The sequence below is a fragment of the Physeter macrocephalus genome, chromosome 11 (genome assembly GCF_002837175.3).
Source record: "Physeter macrocephalus isolate SW-GA chromosome 11, ASM283717v5, whole genome shotgun sequence".
NCBI lineage: Eukaryota > Metazoa > Chordata > Mammalia > Artiodactyla > Physeteridae > Physeter > Physeter macrocephalus.
Genome location: NC_041224.1, coordinates 154,374,248 through 154,393,015, shown reverse-complemented (window position 1 = coordinate 154,393,015; position 18,768 = coordinate 154,374,248). Strand labels below are relative to the sequence as shown.

The 18,768-nt window shown below is 41.2% G+C and overlaps 2 protein-coding genes across 25 annotated transcripts in view; one reads left to right on the top strand and one right to left on the bottom strand.

Moving 5' to 3' along the window:
- LIN52 (lin-52 DREAM MuvB core complex component) overlaps positions 1-11,574 on the bottom strand; it is a 127,530-nt gene extending 115,956 nt beyond the window's left edge. For 21 of the 24 annotated variants that reach the window (XR_008618705.1, XR_008618707.1, XR_008618706.1 and 18 more), the window contains exons 1-4: positions 11,416-11,446; positions 6,094-6,168; positions 4,471-4,508; positions 1,247-1,313 (exon numbers count right to left, since the gene is read on the bottom strand). Coding sequence is in view for 17 of the 24 variants with exons in the window: in XM_055088602.1 (XP_054944577.1) it covers positions 1,247-1,313; positions 4,471-4,508; positions 6,094-6,168; positions 11,416-11,434 (199 nt within the window). In the remaining 7 variants the exon portion in view is untranslated. Of the gene's footprint in view, positions 1-1,246; positions 1,314-1,613; positions 1,730-4,470; positions 4,509-6,093; positions 6,169-11,415 lie in introns of all 24 variants that reach the window. The other 3 variants (XM_024116906.3, XM_055088599.1, XR_008618710.1) reach the window with 2 other exon arrangements.
- A 398-nt stretch (positions 11,575-11,972) lies between these two features.
- Positions 11,973-18,768, top strand: part of ALDH6A1 (aldehyde dehydrogenase 6 family member A1) — a 21,061-nt gene continuing 14,265 nt past the window's right edge. Inside the window, exon 1 of the mRNA XM_007120772.4 lies at positions 11,973-12,083. Within this exon, the coding sequence (XP_007120834.2) occupies positions 12,027-12,083 (57 nt within the window). The 5' untranslated portion in view covers positions 11,973-12,026. The remainder of the gene's footprint in view (positions 12,084-18,768) is intronic.

The following is an 18,768-nucleotide window of genomic DNA, read 5'->3' as shown; positions in this document are numbered from 1 at the left end:
AAAAAAAAAAAAAAAAAAAAAAAACCCACAAAGACTAAATATTAATCCAAACTTTACCTTCAAATCAAATTCCTATAAAAATTTTTACGTTTACCAGATAAGAAGACAGTATACTTAAAATAAAAACTTACTTTCCGAGATTTTCATTTAAATAGAACCCAATTCCTTTTAGGTTTTAGACATAGGTCAATTTGCATGAAACATAATGCTCTGATCCCTTACTAAAACTTTAAAGTTTCCTTAGAAAATACATGCTGATGGGATATTATATAAATGTCTGTTTGGAACATTAGAACAATGAACCCGAGATGCCCTTGAGACTTAATTTTCCCTTGGCTGGAGGAGGGGATCTGCTTTTATGCATTTCATGCAGAAGAATGAATTACTTCTGAAATCAAATAGAGGTGTTATTTTCTGCAACTTATCATGCCACACTCATTATCTATATCTGGCATAAGTAGACTTTCTTGATCTGTTCAGCTGCTTAAATAGCTTAAGAATCCCAGATTTTTTACCTTAACTTCAGTCTATTACTTCACAACCATCATGAATCTTGTCACCAGAAGGATGATAAAAAAATTAAATAAAGTAGAGCAAAATCAAGGAAAATTAATGTTTTTTAATTTAAATTTCTACTTTGTGGTTGAGTTCCAAGTCATTTATCAGACAACAATATTCACTACTTAAAGTATTCTTTATGAGAGAAATTGATGAGATAGAAAGAACTAAAAGACAGCTCTTAACCCACTAAAGGGCTGTCAGTTAATAGTCCTGGCAGCAATATATGGCAGTAAATCCTAAATAAAGCACTTGTGTTATAGCGGTAAGAGACTGGTCTTAAAAAGATCAGAGTTTAAATTTTAACTCTTTCTAATAAACCTTGGTTAAGTTAACCTCTGAAACTTAGATATCATACCTAACTCACAGGACCTTTATGAGAATTAAATAAGAAAATATACGTGAGAGCTTTTAGTTAACTCTAAGCATCATACAAAATAAAGTTAATATTAAAGGAATTTAGCAGCAGAAGAAATCACTATTACTGAGTCTTGAATTGGCAGGATTTTTACACATGGAAAAGCAGGGAAGGGCATTTAGACATGAAGAACCATGAATAAGGATGGTTAAATAGGCAATTTGAAGCCAAGAATACTTGTAAGGGAATAATGAGAGAAAAATTGGAAAGGTGGTTTGTCGAGGAGCATAAATGTCAGGTTAAAGGTTAAAGGTAACAAGCACTGCTTACCTTTCAACATGTCGATATCGTCACGTTCTATTTCAGCCATCCATTTGGGTGGAGAGCTAGTAATAGGCTATCAGAAAATAAGAATATATCCATTCAGATATATGCAAAGTATGAAGAGACCCTACTCTTCTTTCTTATAAGAAAAGTTTTTCACACAGCCTTCAGGTTGTTTGAAAATACTGGCAAATTATAATTTCAAAGACCTAGATTTCTCCAGGTTCAGATATGGCCTACAAATAGAACCCTTACAAAATAATACTGCTCATCTTTAAAAGCTGGTTTTAAAGACATGATCTTGGAAGAATTAGGTCTGACCACTGTTACTGTTGTATGCATAAAAGATTGGTATAGTTGTGAAAGAAATTACTTGAAATTCAGTACTGGTGAAAGCCTCCAACTGAACTGTTTGAAACAATAATCAGGAAGTAACATTCTCTGGCAGAGGAGAAGATTCAAAGAACCAAAAATGAGAAAGTCTTCGATCTGAACGAGAGAAGATTGGAATGATCATTACTTGAAATTTCATTTTATTGTAAACATTTCAGAAAACTTCAGAATTTTAAGTTTCTTTTCATTTCTGAAAGTGAACTTACAAAACATGAACGAGAACCCATTCTTGGAATAGGTTTGGAGTAACAGCTTTCAATCCTGGTTGCACATGAGAATCATCTGTGTAACTATAAAAAAATACGGACAACTAAGCCATAACCCAGATGTACTGATTTAGAATATCACGGTTTGTGAGAGGGTACCGTGGAAAGAATGGAGCAAGGGCATTACCTATGTATTTTTTAAAAGCTCCACAGCTGCACATGAACAATTCTGATGAGATTTTACTTCAATTTTGAGTCCCTTTTCTTTTCTTTTTCTTTTTTTTTAATTGAAGTATAACTGCCATATAACATTATATTAGTTTCCGGTGTATAGCATAATAATTCAATATTTGTGTAAATTGTGAAATGATTGCCACAATAAGTCCAGTTAACATCTATCACCATACATGGCTACAAAAATTTTTTTTTTGTGATGAGAACTTTTAAGATCTATTCTCTTAGCAACTTTCAAATATGCAATACAGTATTATTAACTATAGTCACCATGCTGTACATTACAAATCCAGGACTTATTTATTCCTTTTCCTTTTTAAAAAATTAACATTTATTTGGCACTCTGTGACAAGCGGAACACTTTATATGCATCATGTCATTTAATTTCCAAATCAACCCTATGAAACAGGTATTATTATCCTCCTCATTTTACAAATTAAAAAACCAGATGTATAGGAAGATTATAAATCACTTGCCTCAGGTCACAAAGCTATTGGAGCCAGGATTCAAAACCCATGAAGTCTGAGTTCAAAAACCACTACTCTATACTACCTCGCCTTGAAGGCTCTAGGTCAAATTCACCACTTCTACCCCAGTAGGGAATCGGACTATACCAGGGGATCTTAACCTGGGGCCCTGAGATGGCCCTGAACCCCTAGAAACAAAACTCAATATATATGTGCATACTTCCAGGGAAAAAGTGTAGATATTTAATCAGATTTTCAAAAAACACCATGCTCTAATAAAAGTTTTTTAAAAACCACTTATTTATGTTTACAACTTAAAGTACTTAGCTGTAACAACTATAATTAACTAAACTAAAAATTCATTATGAATGAGATTTAAGAAAATTAAATCAGGTACTTTCTACTCAATCTACTTGACAAAAGCTGATATAATAATAATAGCTACCATGTACCGTTTATTAGTTCTTGGCAGTATGCAAAGTGTTTTACATGCATTATGGCATTTTATACTAAGTTCTGTGAGGTAGTTTCAGATGAGAAAACTAAGGCTCAAAAATGTTAGGAAACTTGCTCACGTCACAGATAGTAAAGTAGCAGATTCAGGACTCAAATCCAAGTGTGTCTGACTCCAAAGCCCTATGCTATCCTGTACTCCTCATGCTCAGGCCTTCCTGGACGCTAAAGTAGCACACTCCAGCTTTCATACAACCCTAGCTCCTGAAAAAATGAAAGAGGCTACAAATCAGACTCCCTGTGAACAAACATGCTCATAGGACCCGAAAGCCACAGGCCCAGAAGAAGGGCCTTAATATTTAACTCAGCACCTTTAACCCTATTAATGAGTAGAGAATGCTAAGCATATGGTAAGGTACTAAGAGAGTTATATTACAAATCCCCAATTTGTTAATAGAAAGAGCATTAGCTTTGGAATCAGACAGATCTGTGCTCAAATCCTGGCCTGTCACTCGCTAGGACTTGGAAAAGTAACTTAACTTCCAAGTTTCTCTTCCAGTCAGTGCTTTTAACTTTGGGCACAAATGTTTTTAGGTCTGGTATAATGAATATGGATGCTAGTAATTAGACTTATAGGCTCAAAGCCTGGTTCTGCCATTTATAGCCTACGATCTTGGGTAACCTACTTAACCTCTTTGTGTCTATTTCTTTGTCTGTAAAATAGGGATAATAATAGTACCTATACCTCATATGTTTATTTTTTTTTTTTGGCTGCACCATACAGCTTGCAGGATCTTAGTTCCCCAACCAGGGATTGAACCTGAGGCCACTGGCAGTGAAAGTGCCGAGTCCTAACCACTGGACTGCCAGGGAAGTCCCCCTCACGTGGTTTTGTAAAGACTAAATAATGTACGTAAAGTACTTAGAACAGTGCCTGGCATATGGTGTGCATCATGTACGTGCTAGCTAATATTATAATCATTTTTTTCTGGTTGTGGGAATATATAAGAGAACATATTTAGAGCATCTAGCACAATGTCTGCTGTCCTGGAAACGGAAAAGTTGTGGCTCTAATGAATGTCTTCCTTCAGTTTCTGACGAGCCACTGAGAAATTTCAAAATCCTCTAGGGAGGTATAAGTTAAAGTCATAATGCATCACATAAACAAAACAGAAAAGCTTCAAAATCATAGTTTGGGCAAAAAGAATACTGGCATTACATTAAATATTTCAACTGCCTTACCTTAAAATCTTTTAAGCTGAGAGAAGAGGCTAATAGTCAAAGGTCAAAATATCAAAATAGAGCATGAACATCATTTACATGATGATAACATAAACAGATTTCCAGGGCTGTGGTTACAAAATATTTTGAAGGCTATGACATTATTCTTGAAAATAAAGAAATAAGAGATAGTTGGGATTTTACCCAGAAGCAAAATGTTGGAAAAACTTCATTAGGTAAGTAAGATATTACTTACACTTTTGAAGGACGCTGCAAATTCAGCAACACCTGGTACTAAAAAGAAAAAACACAACATTAGTCATTCAGTAAACATTTTAGTGTCTCTTACATAGAGGATTCAAATGAGAAAACAGCCTTGTCTTCCAGGAGTTTATAGTCTGGAAGAAGAGACAGAGTAAATCAATAACTAGAACATTTTTTAAGTGCTTCAAGAAAAATACCAGTTGCTATGGGAGGACAAAAAATGAAAATCTAAATCAGACTGAGGAGGCAGGAAAAGTTTCTCAGAGAAAATAATGCCTCAACTGAACTTCAAAGGATCAGGAGTTAGCTGAATGAGATGGTGGTGAGATCTAATATCTCTCACCAAAAATTTAAAATTTCCTTTTTAGGAATTTTGATAGTATGCTATTCTATCAATCCAATTGTTTATTTAAATATCTCATAGAAAGAATCATATTAAAAAGGAGAAAAATAAAAATCAGATATTTAAAAATAAGGTTCAACCTCACTAATAAAGAAATATAAATTAAAAATAATAACTATCAGTAACATCCATTACTGGCTAGTGTGTAAGGAAGTGGGTACTCCCATACACAGCCATCCTCTTCCATATGCACAAAGATATATGTGCAAGGATATACATTGTTAAATTGTTTGTAACATCAAAACTTGGATATAACTTAGGTTTCCATATAGGGTATGAATACATAAGCTGTAGTAGATCTATACAATGAAATATTTTTTTAAAATGAAGTAAGTCTATACCTATCAACCTGGAAAGATCCATTAATAAGTTACTAGGTAGAATATGTTAAGCTGTAGATCACTGTACATATGACTTCATCATAACAAAACAAAAAACTCTCTATACACTTAAAATATTTATTTGCCTATCTGTGTAAACATTTAAAAAAGAAAAAGGTCCAAAATATCGGTACTAAACTATAACAGCAGTTAACTTTATCAGAGTACTTAAAGGAAGCAAGGAATTACTTTATGCATCTCGTATTGTCTGACACATTACAGATGAAGTTTTTAAAAATAATTATTTTTTAAAGGCTCTCTATCATTTCCTGAGTCACACTGTGTTCTGAAAAAATTAAACTACCAAAGAGCTATTCTTAACACCAGACCACAGAATTCAGTCTCTTCCTTTGAAGTAAAATTAAAATTTTAATCACTACAGCTATATGATAACTCTTCAAAAATCTCCCTCAAAGTAGCACTGGTTTTCCTGCATTGATTTTTGAGCTTCTTCTTTTTTTAAAAAAATTAATTAATTAATTTATATTTATTTTTGGCTGCACTGGGTCTTTGTTGCTGCACACGGGCTTTCTCTAGTTGCGGCGAGCGCAGGCTACTCTTTGTTGCGGTGCGCGGGCTTCTCACTGCGGTGGCTTCTCTTGTTGCGAAGCAAGGGCTCTAGGAGCGCAGGCTTCAGTAGTTGTGGCATGAGGGCTCTAGAGTGCAGGCTCAGTAGTTGTGGCTCACAGGCTTAGTTGCTCGGTGGTATGTGGGATCTTCCGGACCAGGGACTGAACCGTGTCCCCTGCATTGGCAGGCAGACACTTAACCACTGCACCACCAGGGAAGTCACTCCTGCATTGATTTTGATATAAAGAAACCAAAAACTTACATTGCTCTGGCCAAAGATCTGGTGAAGCTCGGTCAAGTTTTTCAAAACTTAGCAAAGATGCTTCCAGATCTGCCCCTAGAACAAAACACTCAGATGAGCTAAGAAGATACAAAACACATTATTTTACATTTTATGACATATCAATCTCAAAGAACATAACAAACTGGAACACTCACTCACCTGGATGTCTAGAGATTTGAGTTCTATGACTACTGATGCTACTGAGCCATGATGTTACACAAATAAGTCATTTCCCTCATCAAACCTTACTTTTCCCATCTCTAAAACAAGAACAATATTTTAGTGGGGTATTGGGAAAAATGAATGTCAACAAACCCACCTGCATCTTTACTCATACTCTTGAACTTTCCTCCCAATCAATGAAATGTCCCTGCTCCCAAGAAAAACAAACTCCTCTGATAGGGCCCTGGATTCCATCTGCTCTTGCTTTGTCAAAGACGTGATCTTGGGGCTTCCCTGATGGCGCAGTGGTTGAGAATCCGCCTGCTGATGCAGTGGATACGGGTTCGTTCCCCGGTCTGGGAGGATTCCACATGCCGCGGAGCGGCTGGGCCTGTGAGCCATGGCCGCTGAGCCTGCGCGTCCGGAGCCTCTGCTCCGCAACGGGAGAGGCCACAACAGTGAGAGGCCCGCGTACCGCAAAAAGCCCGCGTACCACAAAAAAAACAAAAACAAAAACAAAAAAAAGACGTGATCTTGAATAATCTCTTGCACAACCAGTTTCTACCTTTCTCTACTGGCTCAAACTCAACAGCAAGTAAGCCTGCTCTGGAATTTACCTTCTTTGAAGATACTCTTCCTTGACCCCATGACTGCCCCACTCCTCCTTCACTGCAAATGTTCTTGAGTTGTTCCTCCTGCTGTCTCCACTTCCTCACCTTACATTCTCTCCTTAACCTACAACAAACAGGCTTCTGCCCCTACATGTGTGGAAACAGCTGTTGTCAAGATTATTTATGACCTATGTTGCTAAATCGAGTGGTCACTTCTCTGTTCTCTCTTATGTGACCACTTTGCAGCATCCACTCACTGACCACTCTCCTTCAAACACTCCACTTCCAGCTTCTATAAAACCATTATGCTGGTTTTTCTCCTTCCTCACTGACTCCATCAGTCTCCTCTTCCACTCAGGTCCCACCCTAGGCTGACTTCACTCCCTACCAAAAGTCTCCCAAGGAAATCTCATCTAGTCCCATAGCCTTTACGACCATTTATATGCCAATGACTTCATACTTCTACTTCCAGCCCTAATCTTTCCCTGGACTTTGGAGTTATATATCTAAGAGGCTACTTGACATCTCTCTCTATTAACATGTGTGAAAAACCATAATCCCCCAGTCTTCTCCATCTCAATAAATAGCACCACCATCAACTCCAGTTCTCAAACCAAAAACCCAGGTGTCATCCTTCATGCCTCCCTTTCCTTCACTCTTCCAGAACCAACACATTAGTAAGTCCAGCAGTTTATCCCTCTAAAACACACCATGAAATCACATTAATTAACCAAAGAACCATAGCTTCTCTCCTGGACTACTTCAATAACCTCTTAATAGGTCTCCCTGCTCCCATTCTTACCCCTCCCCCTCCCAGCCGTAAATCTACACTCCACAAAGTAGCCAGACAGATTTTTTTAAAAATGTCAATCAGTTCACGCCACTCTCCAGCTTAAAGGACTTCTTCCCAGCTAAATTCATGAATGTTCATCTATTGTGACCTATAAAATCCTACATGATCCAGCCCCTGCCTAATTCTTCAACACCATTTCCTCTCCATTCTTGCCCTGGCACACAGTAGGTGCTCAATATTAACGACAACAGTTAGGGACTTCCCTGGTGGCACAGTGGTTAAGACTCCATGCTCCCAATGCAGGGGGCCTGGGTTCAATCCCTGGCCAGGGAACTAGATCCCACATGCATGCCGCAACTAAGAGTTCGCATGCCACAACTAAGGAGCCCACCTGCTGCAATTAAGAAGCCCACCTGCCACAACTAAGACCTGGCACAACCAAATAAACTAATTAATAAGAAACAAAACAACAGTTAACATTTGTTGAGTACATATTGTGTGCTCGGTATACTAATTAGCTGCATAAATTGGTTGATTTAATGATATGAACAGTGGTTCTTAACATTTTCTGGGTAAGCCACATTTTTGAAGATCTGAAAAAAAAAGCTATGGACTCACTCCCCAGAAAACATACATATTTATAAAATTTGTCAACATGTGCTTTTCTCTAAACTAAATTTTTTTCCCCAATATTCTAAGGGACCCCATGTTCATAGCAGGATTATTTACAATAGTCAAGACATGGGAACAACTTAAGTGTCCATTGATGGATGAAGACATTGTGAAAATACACACACACACAATGGAATATTATTTGGCCATATATAAATGAGGAAATCCTATCATTTGCAACAACCTGGATGGACCTTAAAGGCATTATGCTAAGTGAAATAAAACAGAGACAGAAAAATCTTGTATGATCTCACTTATATGTACAATCTAAAACAAGCAAACAAGTAAACTCATAAAAAAGAGATCACACTTGTGGTTACCAGAAGAGGGGGGGTAAGAAAAGGGGTAATTGGAGGAAAGTGGTCAAAAGGTACAAACTTCCAGTCATAAGGTAAATAAGTACTAGGGGTGTAATGATGACTATAGCTAACACCGCTGTATTATATACAGGAAAGTTAAGAGAGCAAATCCTAAGAGTTTTCATCAAAAGGAGAAAAATTTTTTTCCTTTATTCTTTCTTTTCTTTTTATTGTATCGTTATGAGAAGATGGATGTTAGCTGAACCTATATATTTAAGGGAATTTCCAATAGCATTCTAATTGGGAAAGAACTCAACTCTAATAAATTGCCTTAACTAAAGCATCCAAAAATGGCAACCAAACAAACAAACCAAAAAAAGCTGTGTGAAACACAAAATGCCAATTTTCAAATTCCCAAGGAATGTTACTGATGGAAAGTTCAATCATAACAAAATAAACTTATTGAGGGTAGGATCCAATAACCAACAAGTGTGACCCTATGATACCACAATCTGGGGCATAACTCAGACTCTACTGTGAGTGTTATTCTCATACATTAAGTAATTAATGGCTTTACTTAGATTTCAATTTTCTCCTTTTCAAAGATGTCCCAGCAATTTTAGCATTAAAAAGAGAAACACTAAATGACCTAAACTTTTTTCATAGCAAGATAATTTAATGGTGATAATTTTAAATCTTAAAGACAGAAACAGGTGGAACACTAAAAATAGAAGTGAGAGAGCTAGGCAGTGGAATATTTTAGGATAAGACACTTATTTAGAAGCTAAATTTAAGTTCAAAGTGCTCAACTTGATTTTGTCAGATTAAAAAGATTACGGGGAGAGGGTGAAGCTCTGTAAAAGATGAGCATGAAAAGTTTTAAAAATCTAGAGTGCACATTGAGTGAGAGTGGATATGGCTAAAAGACCAAAGGAAAAAAATACATTTCCAGTATTCTTCCTGGCCAAAGAGAGGAAAAGAAATTGAGAGAAGACAGGGGAAAATCAAACATAAGGAACAAAACTTTAAAGACAACTTAGTAATAAGCTAAAAATTTTAATAGCCATTACTTCTACTTCTATCACTTGGCTGGTTTTTTTTTAAACTGTGGTAAGTTATACATAAAATTTACCATTTTAATCAGTTTTAAGTGTACAGTTCAGTGGCATTAAGTACATTCACATTGTCGTGCAACCATCGTCACCATCCATCACCAGAACTTTTTCACCTTCTCAAACTGAAAGTCTGTACTCATTAAACAATAACACCCCATTCTCTTAGCTGACTTTTTAAATGCCCTTTTTTTTCCTGAGGGGAAAAAAAAAAGGACATTTTAACAAGACAGTACCCAGTCAAAATAATGTCTTTTGACTCTCAACACCCATAATTTCTTATACAGTATGTACCCGTGCTCAAAAAACTTAAGACTCAGTTAAACTTAAAACTTAAGACTAAGTAATTTATTATTTATGCATATATCTAATCAGTCTTTCAATAAACGTGAACTGAAGGCCTACTGCTTACCAGGCACTGTGCTAAGCCCTGGGATCCAACTATGAACAAGACAGACTTGGAATTTACAATCTGGTGTGAAAAGGGCAAAGTTAACATAATAACTATTCTGTCGATGAAGGTACAGAGAAAGTATTCAATGGTGAAGAAGGGCAACTCCAGATACTGTGTTCTGGGAAAGCCTCTCTGGGAGGTGACATTTAAATGAGACCTGAAACTGCAAAAGTGTTTACGTGTTTGATTAATCTTTTCCTTTCCCAAAGCACCTAGAATAACGCCTTTCATATAGTAGGATCTCAGTATAGCTTTCCTGGCCTCAATTTCCTCATTCCTGAAACGAACTTCCAAGATTCCTTCCAAACACAAAATGCCTTTGTTTGACAGAAAACTAACTATCAGTGAAATGGACACAGGGACGGGGATGGTCGAAGCAAGAATTAAGTGAGTTCAGAAGTGACCGCAAGATCCTAACCCTAAAGCAGAACGGAGCGCAAAACCCTGTGGGTATACCAAAACCACTCAATTACTATCTGAGATGACTTGCCTCTTAGACAACATATAAGCAGAAATCGTTCATTCACTCAGCCTTAAGAAACAACACATAAAGCAGAAGCTACAGAGGTTGAGACGTGTGCATGACTACGCTAAAAAGCTCAATTCTCATTTTCCTCGGGACTCTCATTGCGAGGGACCGATAGGGTCTCTTCCTTAGCCGCCAGGGCAACGGTCCCAATCTAAGGAGACAGAAGAGAATCACGTTTCTCTTGCGGTTCAATCCCGGGATGAGGTCAGCCACCAACCCTAGCAAGCGCTTAAGAGAATCGTTCCGGATGCTCAAAGAGAGGAGAATCGACCCTTCAATGGGGCGCCCGGAGGAGAAAGCTACACTAAGGCGCCTCCTTTCCTCAGCAGTATCTCCTCCTCGGCCCTCAGCCTCACCCAAATGGGGCTTTAGCGTACTAAAGCGGACCAGGGCGGAGGACCAAGGCGACTCTCTTCCTTTTGCCCAGAAAGGCTCCCAAACGGGTGCCCTCCTCCACCCTCCTGGTACACTGCAGAGAAACTGGGCACCTCCAGAGCCGCTGTGAAGAACCGGCGAGCTGAAGATGCACCCACCTCCCATGGAAAAGTAGTGGAAGGGAAAGGAGAGCCCACGAAAGATATGTAAGTTCGAGGGGCAGACGGAGAGTGGAAGTTCCCAGGAGACCACAGAAGGAGGTTGCAGGCGAAGGGTCCCTACACCAGCTCTTACCGTCTGTGGGAGACGCCATCTTCTAACACATGTCACGTGACGTGGCCAACCGTCGGCGGGAAAGCAAGGATCCATAAGCCACGCCCCCAAAGAGAAACCCTATCCCCAACACACGGCCTGGTCTAGTTTCCCCGCCCCATAGGGCAATGTTTCCATGGCTCCGCCCTCAGTGCTAGCCACATCCCCTCGCGCAGTGGGTGAGGCGGAGCTACTGCAAAATTCTTGCAGGATCTTATTTACTTTCTTCAGTGGGTGGGGCCGCGGTTGTGCCTGTGGCCAATCGCGGTTCTGGGTTCGGGGGCGTCTTCCCCGTGTGCTCAAGATAGAGTACCCAAGTCAGGGGCGTCTTCCCTATCTCCGCCAACAGAATTTGTTGAGGTGGGGGGGGTGGAGGGCGAGAGCTCTATCACTTCTGACCAATCGCATACCCCTAGGTCTGGGTCTGAGGGGCGGAGTCAGGTGTTAGGGCGAGTGATTGGCTAGGGGAAATTGTCCTTTCCACCAATGAGGAGGTGCGGCAGGATGGAGGGGGGAGGCCTGGCAGCAGTGGTGCTTGTGGACAGACTCAGACTGTAGAGGTGCGGGGGGCTGAGAAGAGGCAGCCGAGAGCCATGGCGGCGGTGGCGGCGGTGGCGGCGGCGGCGGCAATGCGGGCCCGGATCCTGCAGGCGAGTGAGGGTGGCGCCAAGGGGTCGCGAAACTAGAAATTCGGTCCTTTCCGTCCGCTCTCTGAGCCAACCCCTTCATGACTGACCCTCCTGTGCCTATCGGACCAGTGCGGCCCTGTCCCACACCTTACTCAGTATCCGCCTTCGTTGGATCCAGCCCTGGACTATCACCCCTCTCCCTTTTATTCTTGAGACTCCCTCTTTCTGGCTCTGGTCCACTCTCCTCCTCCAGCCCTGCCCCGCCCCTGCCGACACTCTCTTGCCCTCACCTCTATCGGTCTGCCCACCGTCTTTCCCTTTCACCTCTGCACCAGCCACCTCTCTGCCCCAAAAACTCCCCTTCTGGTCACCTTTCTTAGCATCCTGCCGGGAGCGTCCAGATTGTTCCCTTCCCCCACCCTTCCCTTCACTGTCTACAGTCCGAGGTAAAGGCGGAGGGAGGAGGCACACGAGGGGCGAGGGTCAGTGAATGAACTTTGAATCTCCTTCTAGAAGTGTACACTAGGTTTTCCCTCAAAGCAGCCATTTGCTGAGCTATTTTCCCCAGCTATGGCTCTTTGTATTTTCCACAGGCTGTGGGCTGTGCCCTTGCTTGCCAAGACTTTCAGTTTAACTTTCTCTCAGCAAAGTTACAGTGTTTATGTTGGCCGTGAATAAGGACACATAGTTAATGCTACCAGTTTGTTCCAAGCATATGCAAAGGACTAAACATCTCTAAAGCACGTGATAGAAAATGGGAGCCAAGGAAGACAAGAAGTGTAAGTTCCAAGTTCCCACCCCCAAGTCAGCTCCTAGCCTGACTCAACTTTGCCCGTGGGGGTGGGGTGGGGGGATTAGGTCCTCTCTGAAGCCAGCCTAAGGATAGGAGCTACAGAAGCTGCATGCCTGAGGCCTGTGATTTACAACTCTGTTCATAGCCTCCTCCCACCCCTCGCAACCCCCCGTTGTTCACAGCCTTACAAGGACTTAGATTATGAGGCAAGATTTACTACAGGCAACATTCTGGAACCTGCAAGAAACAATTTTGCTTTTCTTACTCATTATGTCCAGCCTGGGAACTTCTTCCTCTTTACCAGGTTTCAGTGAGTTCTACTGCAGAGACCATGCATTTTTAAGATTCTTAGCAGAGTCAGCAAAGATTCCTGTTTAATATGCTATTTAATGGGACAGTGTGGAGAATGGGTTGGAAGGGTTTGTCAAATGATCTGGCTTTCCTCATATTTCTTGATGTGATCCTAGTTCTGATTTTCTACGTGTGTTTGTTTTTTTGTTTTTTGTTTTTGTAGTAGGGAAACAAAGTTTCCATCCTATACTTTCCATTACCAACTTCTCCTCAAAATCTTCTACTGAAATTGACTTTTTTCCTTTACCTCCTCTGCCATCACAAGTCATTGAGAGCCTTAAGAAGATGTTTTGTCCTTTGCATCAAGGAAAAGAATCTCCCTTCCCAAGTACTTTATTTTGGAAATAGACACTATTTTCTGATTCATTTTAAGAAACTTCTGAGTTGACCTGGAAAGAACAGAGATAGTAATTCTAAGTCAACTAGGAGTTACTGTAACATGACACTGTGATAAAGAGTAGTCTAGATTCTGGCAGTCAAGATATTATCACTCCCATTTAAAGATAAGAAGACTGGTCTTGAAGTGACTCAATGACTTTCTTCAGTGATGCAGTGGAAAGAGCACAGGCTGCACAATCATACTTGGGTTCTATCCCAGCACCACCACTTCCTAGTTTTAAGAATATCTGTGAAGGGCTTCCCTGGTGGCGCAGTGGTTGGGGGCCCGCCTGCCGATGCGGGGGACGCGGGTTCGTGCCCCGGTCCGGGAGGATCCCACATGCCATGGAGCCTGCGCGTCTGGAGCCTGTGCTCCTCAACAGGAGAGGCCACAGCAGTGAGAGGCCCGCATAATGCAAAAAAAAAAAAAAAAAAAAAAAAAAAAAAAGAATATCTGTGAAGATTAGAATTAATGAATATAATGAAGTAAGTTACCTGACACTAAAGGTCATCCAAAGTCTCCCAACTAGTAACTAATGCGGCTGAGAATTCAGGACTTACATCTTGGCATCTCTTTCTGTGTCAGGCACTGTCCCAAGCTTTGGGAAAGGAGAGATAAGTAAAATATTCACTGAAAACCCCCCTATTGTAATGCAATGATAAGTGCTAAACAGTAAGAGTGCACACAGTACTGCAGGAACCTAGGGAAAGAGCCCCAAATTCAACCTGTGCAATTCAGGAAAAGCTTCCAAAAGGGGTTGATCTGGGTTTAAGCATTGCAAGAGTAGGAGGCCTTTAGCTAGAGGAGAAGAGAGTTCCTGGTAAAGGAAATAGCAAGTATGAAATAAACATCTAGAGAACAAGGAGTTTGGTGTGACTGGACATATGATAGTTTTTTCAGCAACAGTACTAATGAGTGTGTCTTGGAAAATGAAGAAAAGAAAGGAGATCTAACCTTTCAAAACTATATGATAATGTTTTATTATACAAGATGCAGTGCCTTTTATGCCCTCTTGACAGCAGGGAGACTGTGTGCCAGTGACAAAATAAAACTAAGCGGCCTAGGGCTTCCCTGGTGGCACAGTGGTAGGGAAGAATCCGCCTGTCAATGCAGGGGACACGGGTTCTAGCCCTGGTCTGGGAAGATCCCACATGCTGTGGAGCAACTAAGCCGGTGTGCCACAACTACTGAGCCAGCGCTCTAGAGCCCGTGCTCCACAACAAGTGAAGGCACTGCAATGAGAAGCCCGTGCACCCGCAACAAAGAATAACCCCCGCTCGCTGCAACTAGAGAAAGCCCATGTGCAGCAACGAAGACCCAACACAGCCAATAAATAAATAAATAAATATTTTTTAAAAAAAGAAAACAAAAAAAAACTAAGTGGCCTAGAATACTCCAGTTGGCTGATCTGTGCATTTTCTGCCCTGTAAGAGAATTTACATGAAACAAGCCTAGATCTGAGATTGAGACTTAAAAACTTCGAACTCTGCTACTGCCCCTCTCACTCACAGGAGTTAATCTTGTTTTTTCTACTTCAGAGGAAACAAAAACCATTAGATGAGAACGTCCTCAACTTCCTGCTAGCAAGCCTACAGAACTGACCTGTACCTGTACCTGTACCCAAAGTGATAGGGAGCTAAGGAATAGACCTGAGCCAAGCAAATGGGATGAAACAATTCCAGGGAAGAGGGAGCAGCATGTGCAAGGGCAATGCGAGCGCAAAACATGTTCTGAACAGCTGGAGCATAGAGAGAGCAAGGAGGGCAGTGACAAGCTAGGAAACTAGAGAAGTAAAGATACTATGTAGAGTTTTCTAAGCAACATCAAGGTGAGTCTTTATCCCAAGGACAATGGAAAGCCATTGGTAGGTTTTAAACAAAGGAGTGATCTAACCAGGTTTGTGTTTTAGAAAGACCTTCTGGGTATGGGGTGGAAACTAGATTTCAGAAGGTTTAAGATTGGAGGCTGGGAGACCTGTTAGGAAACCATCGTTGAAGTCCAGGTGAGAGACAATTATGGTATAGACTTCGGTGAGGGTAGGAGGGGTAGAGAGAAGGGGGTGCATTTCAAAGACTTCTGGGAGGACAGATTGCCAGGACTTGTTTGATTCACTGAGGAGAGAGAGGGAGGAGTTGGGGTGACATTCAAGTTTCTGGTTGGGCAGCTAGGTGAATAGTAGCCCCATTTACTGAAAGGTGGGCTATAGGAAACAGAGCCGGTTGGTGGAAGGAAGATGAGGTCAGCTTTTTCAACATGTACCTAAATAACATCCAAGTCGAGATGTGGTGAAGATAGTTATGTAGGTATTACCTGAAGAGGAAGATTCTGGTGAGGAATTGCAGATTTGGGCATCACCAGGATCTAGATAATTAAGCCACTGGAGTTGATGAAATCACCCAAGGAGAGTTTAGGAACTAACCTTGTTCAGGAACTCAAGCATTAGAGGCCAGGTATAGGAGACTGAACCAGCATAGCAGGCATAGAAAAAGTGGCCCAAGAAATAGAAAAGATACCAGGACATCACAGAATACAAGTGGAGAGGGGATTCAGACAGAGGGCATGATTAAATAACTCTTCACCTCTGCTGAGAGGTCAAGTACAAGAAGGACTGGGAAGAGTCCATGGTATGGAGGAAGTCACTGGTGTTCAGTCATAAAGGTTGGAGTTGATTGAAGAGTTAGTGGGAGATGGGGAGGTAATTAGTATAGAGGACTCTGGCTATTGGATGGAGAGAGGTTTAAGGTACAGGAAAGAAAGGATCATTGATGGAAGTGTCCGAGGCAGGAGGAACAGTTCAGAGCACAGGTGCAGAGATTAGCCTTAGATTACAAGACAGACACCTCTTCAGTCAGTCCACACATTGATTGTGCATCTCTGTCTCCCAGTCACTATGTCCCTGTGAACCTTGGTAGCTACCTTCTCCACTATAAGAGGAAGAAAGGAAAAAATGATGGGTATTGGTCAGTTTTGTAGGCTTACTAGTAAGAAGTTGAGGAAGTTCCCATCTGATGGTTTCTGTTTCCTCTGAAGTAGAAAAAATAAGATCAGCTCTTTTTTTTTTAATTAAAAAAATTTTTAATTGAAATATAGTTGATTTATAATGTTGTGCCAATCTCTGCTGTACAGCAAAGTGACTCAGCAATACACATATAGACATTCTTTTTTTAATATTATTTTCCATTATGGTTTGTCACAGGATATTGAATATAGTACCCTGTGCTATACAGTAGGACCTTGTTGTTTATCCATCCTATATATAATAGTTTACATCTGCAAGATCAGCTCTTAAGAGTGAGAAGGAAAGGAACAGAGTTGAAAATTTTAAGAGAATCGTTAAGTTTTGAAATAGCAAGGAGTGTGAGCGAATAAGTATTTATAGTAATAACAACATGTAAGGAGCAGCAACTACTTGCTAGCTATTTTTCATACCTGGACAAGCTTGATCACAGTAACTCTGTAAAGTAGATAAACAAGATTCAGTGCCTGCCCTCGTGGAATTTATAGTCTTTGGGGTAACAAACAAGTAACTAGGCCATTACAACACAGACAGATAACCTTTTAGGGGAAATATTGGCTGCTATGGAGTACAAAAAAGGACAGCTAACCAAGTCTGGGGTGGGGGACACTCAGGCAATATAAGCTGCCCAGTGGACCTTTCTTTCATTAAGTAGATATTTACTGAACACCTACTGTGTAGCAGGTACTGTGTTGGTATTGGGAACGTGACTATAAGTAAGACATGGTGGTCTCCAGGAGAGTGTTGATGGTTTGAAATAGCTTTTGTGGGGACTGGGAGAGGAAGCAGACCAGGCATTTGGAAGGACTGTCTGCTGGCCCAAAGGACCAGCACCCTTTCCTCTGGACAGTGCTGCAGCCACACAAACAAATTCTTGTACTTTATGCAGCCCTAAACTCTTTGGTTAACATGATTTCTCTCCAGACAAGGTAATAGATTATTAGATTGCAGCTTCCTTTTACAACCCGGTCTTGACTATTTTAGTTTGCTCACTTTGATTAGACTTCAGTATTTCTTAAATCAACTTGCATAGCATATATACAAACTATTTTTTTTTTAGAGAGTGACTTTATTGTAACTGATCCCCCCAACCCCTGCCATTTGCTGATTAAATCCTATTACCTGTATAACACATTCTTTTCCTATTAGGTACACGTGGCTTTTTTTTTTTTTTTTTTTAATTTTTGGCTGTGTTGGATCTTCGTTGCTGTGTGCCGGCTTTCTCTAGCTGTGGTGAGAGGGGGCTACTTTTTGTTGCGGTGCGCGGGCTTCTCATTGCAATGTCTTCTCTTGTTGCGGAGCACGGGCTCTACGCGCACAGGCTTCAGTAGTTGTGGCACGTGTGCTCAGTAGTTGTGGCTTGCAGGCTCTAGAGCTCAGGCTCAGTAGTTGTGGCACACGGGCTTAGTTACTTCGCCGCATGTGGGATCTTCCCAGACCAGGGCTTGAACCCGTGTCCCCTGCATTGACAGGCAGATTCTTAACCACTGCACCACCAGGGAAGCCCACATGTGGCATTTTAAAAAACAGCTTTATTGAAATAAAATTTACCTAAAATAAACTGTACATATTTTAAAGTGTATAATTTTTTTTTATTTGTTTTTTATATTTGGCTGTGTTGGGTCTTCGTTGTTGAGCATGGGCTTTCTCTAGTTGCAGCGAGTGGGGGCTACTCTTCCTTGCGGTGTGTGGGCTTGTCATTGCAGTGGCTTCTCTTGTTGTGGAGCACGGGCTCTAGGCGTGCAGGCTTCAGTAGTTGTGGCACTCAGGCTCAGTAGTTGTGGCACTCAGGCTCAGTAGTTGTGGCTAGTGGGCTCTAGAGTGCAGGCTCAGTAGTTGTGGTGCACGGGCTTAGTTGCTCCAAGGCATGTGGGATCTTCCCGGGCTAGGGATTGAACTCGTGTCCTCTGCATTGGCAGGCAGATTCTTAACCACTGCACCATCAGGGAAACCCTAAAGTGTATAATTTGATGTTTTAATATTTGTATACACCTGTGAAGACATCACAATCAAGATAGTGAACAGGGCTTCCCTGGTGGCGCAGTGGTGGAGAGTCCGCCTGCCGATGCAGAGGACACGGGTTCGTGCCCCGGTCCGGGAGGATCCCACATGCCGCGGAGCGCCTGGGCCCGTGAGCCATGGCCGCTGGGCCTGTGCGTCCGGAGCC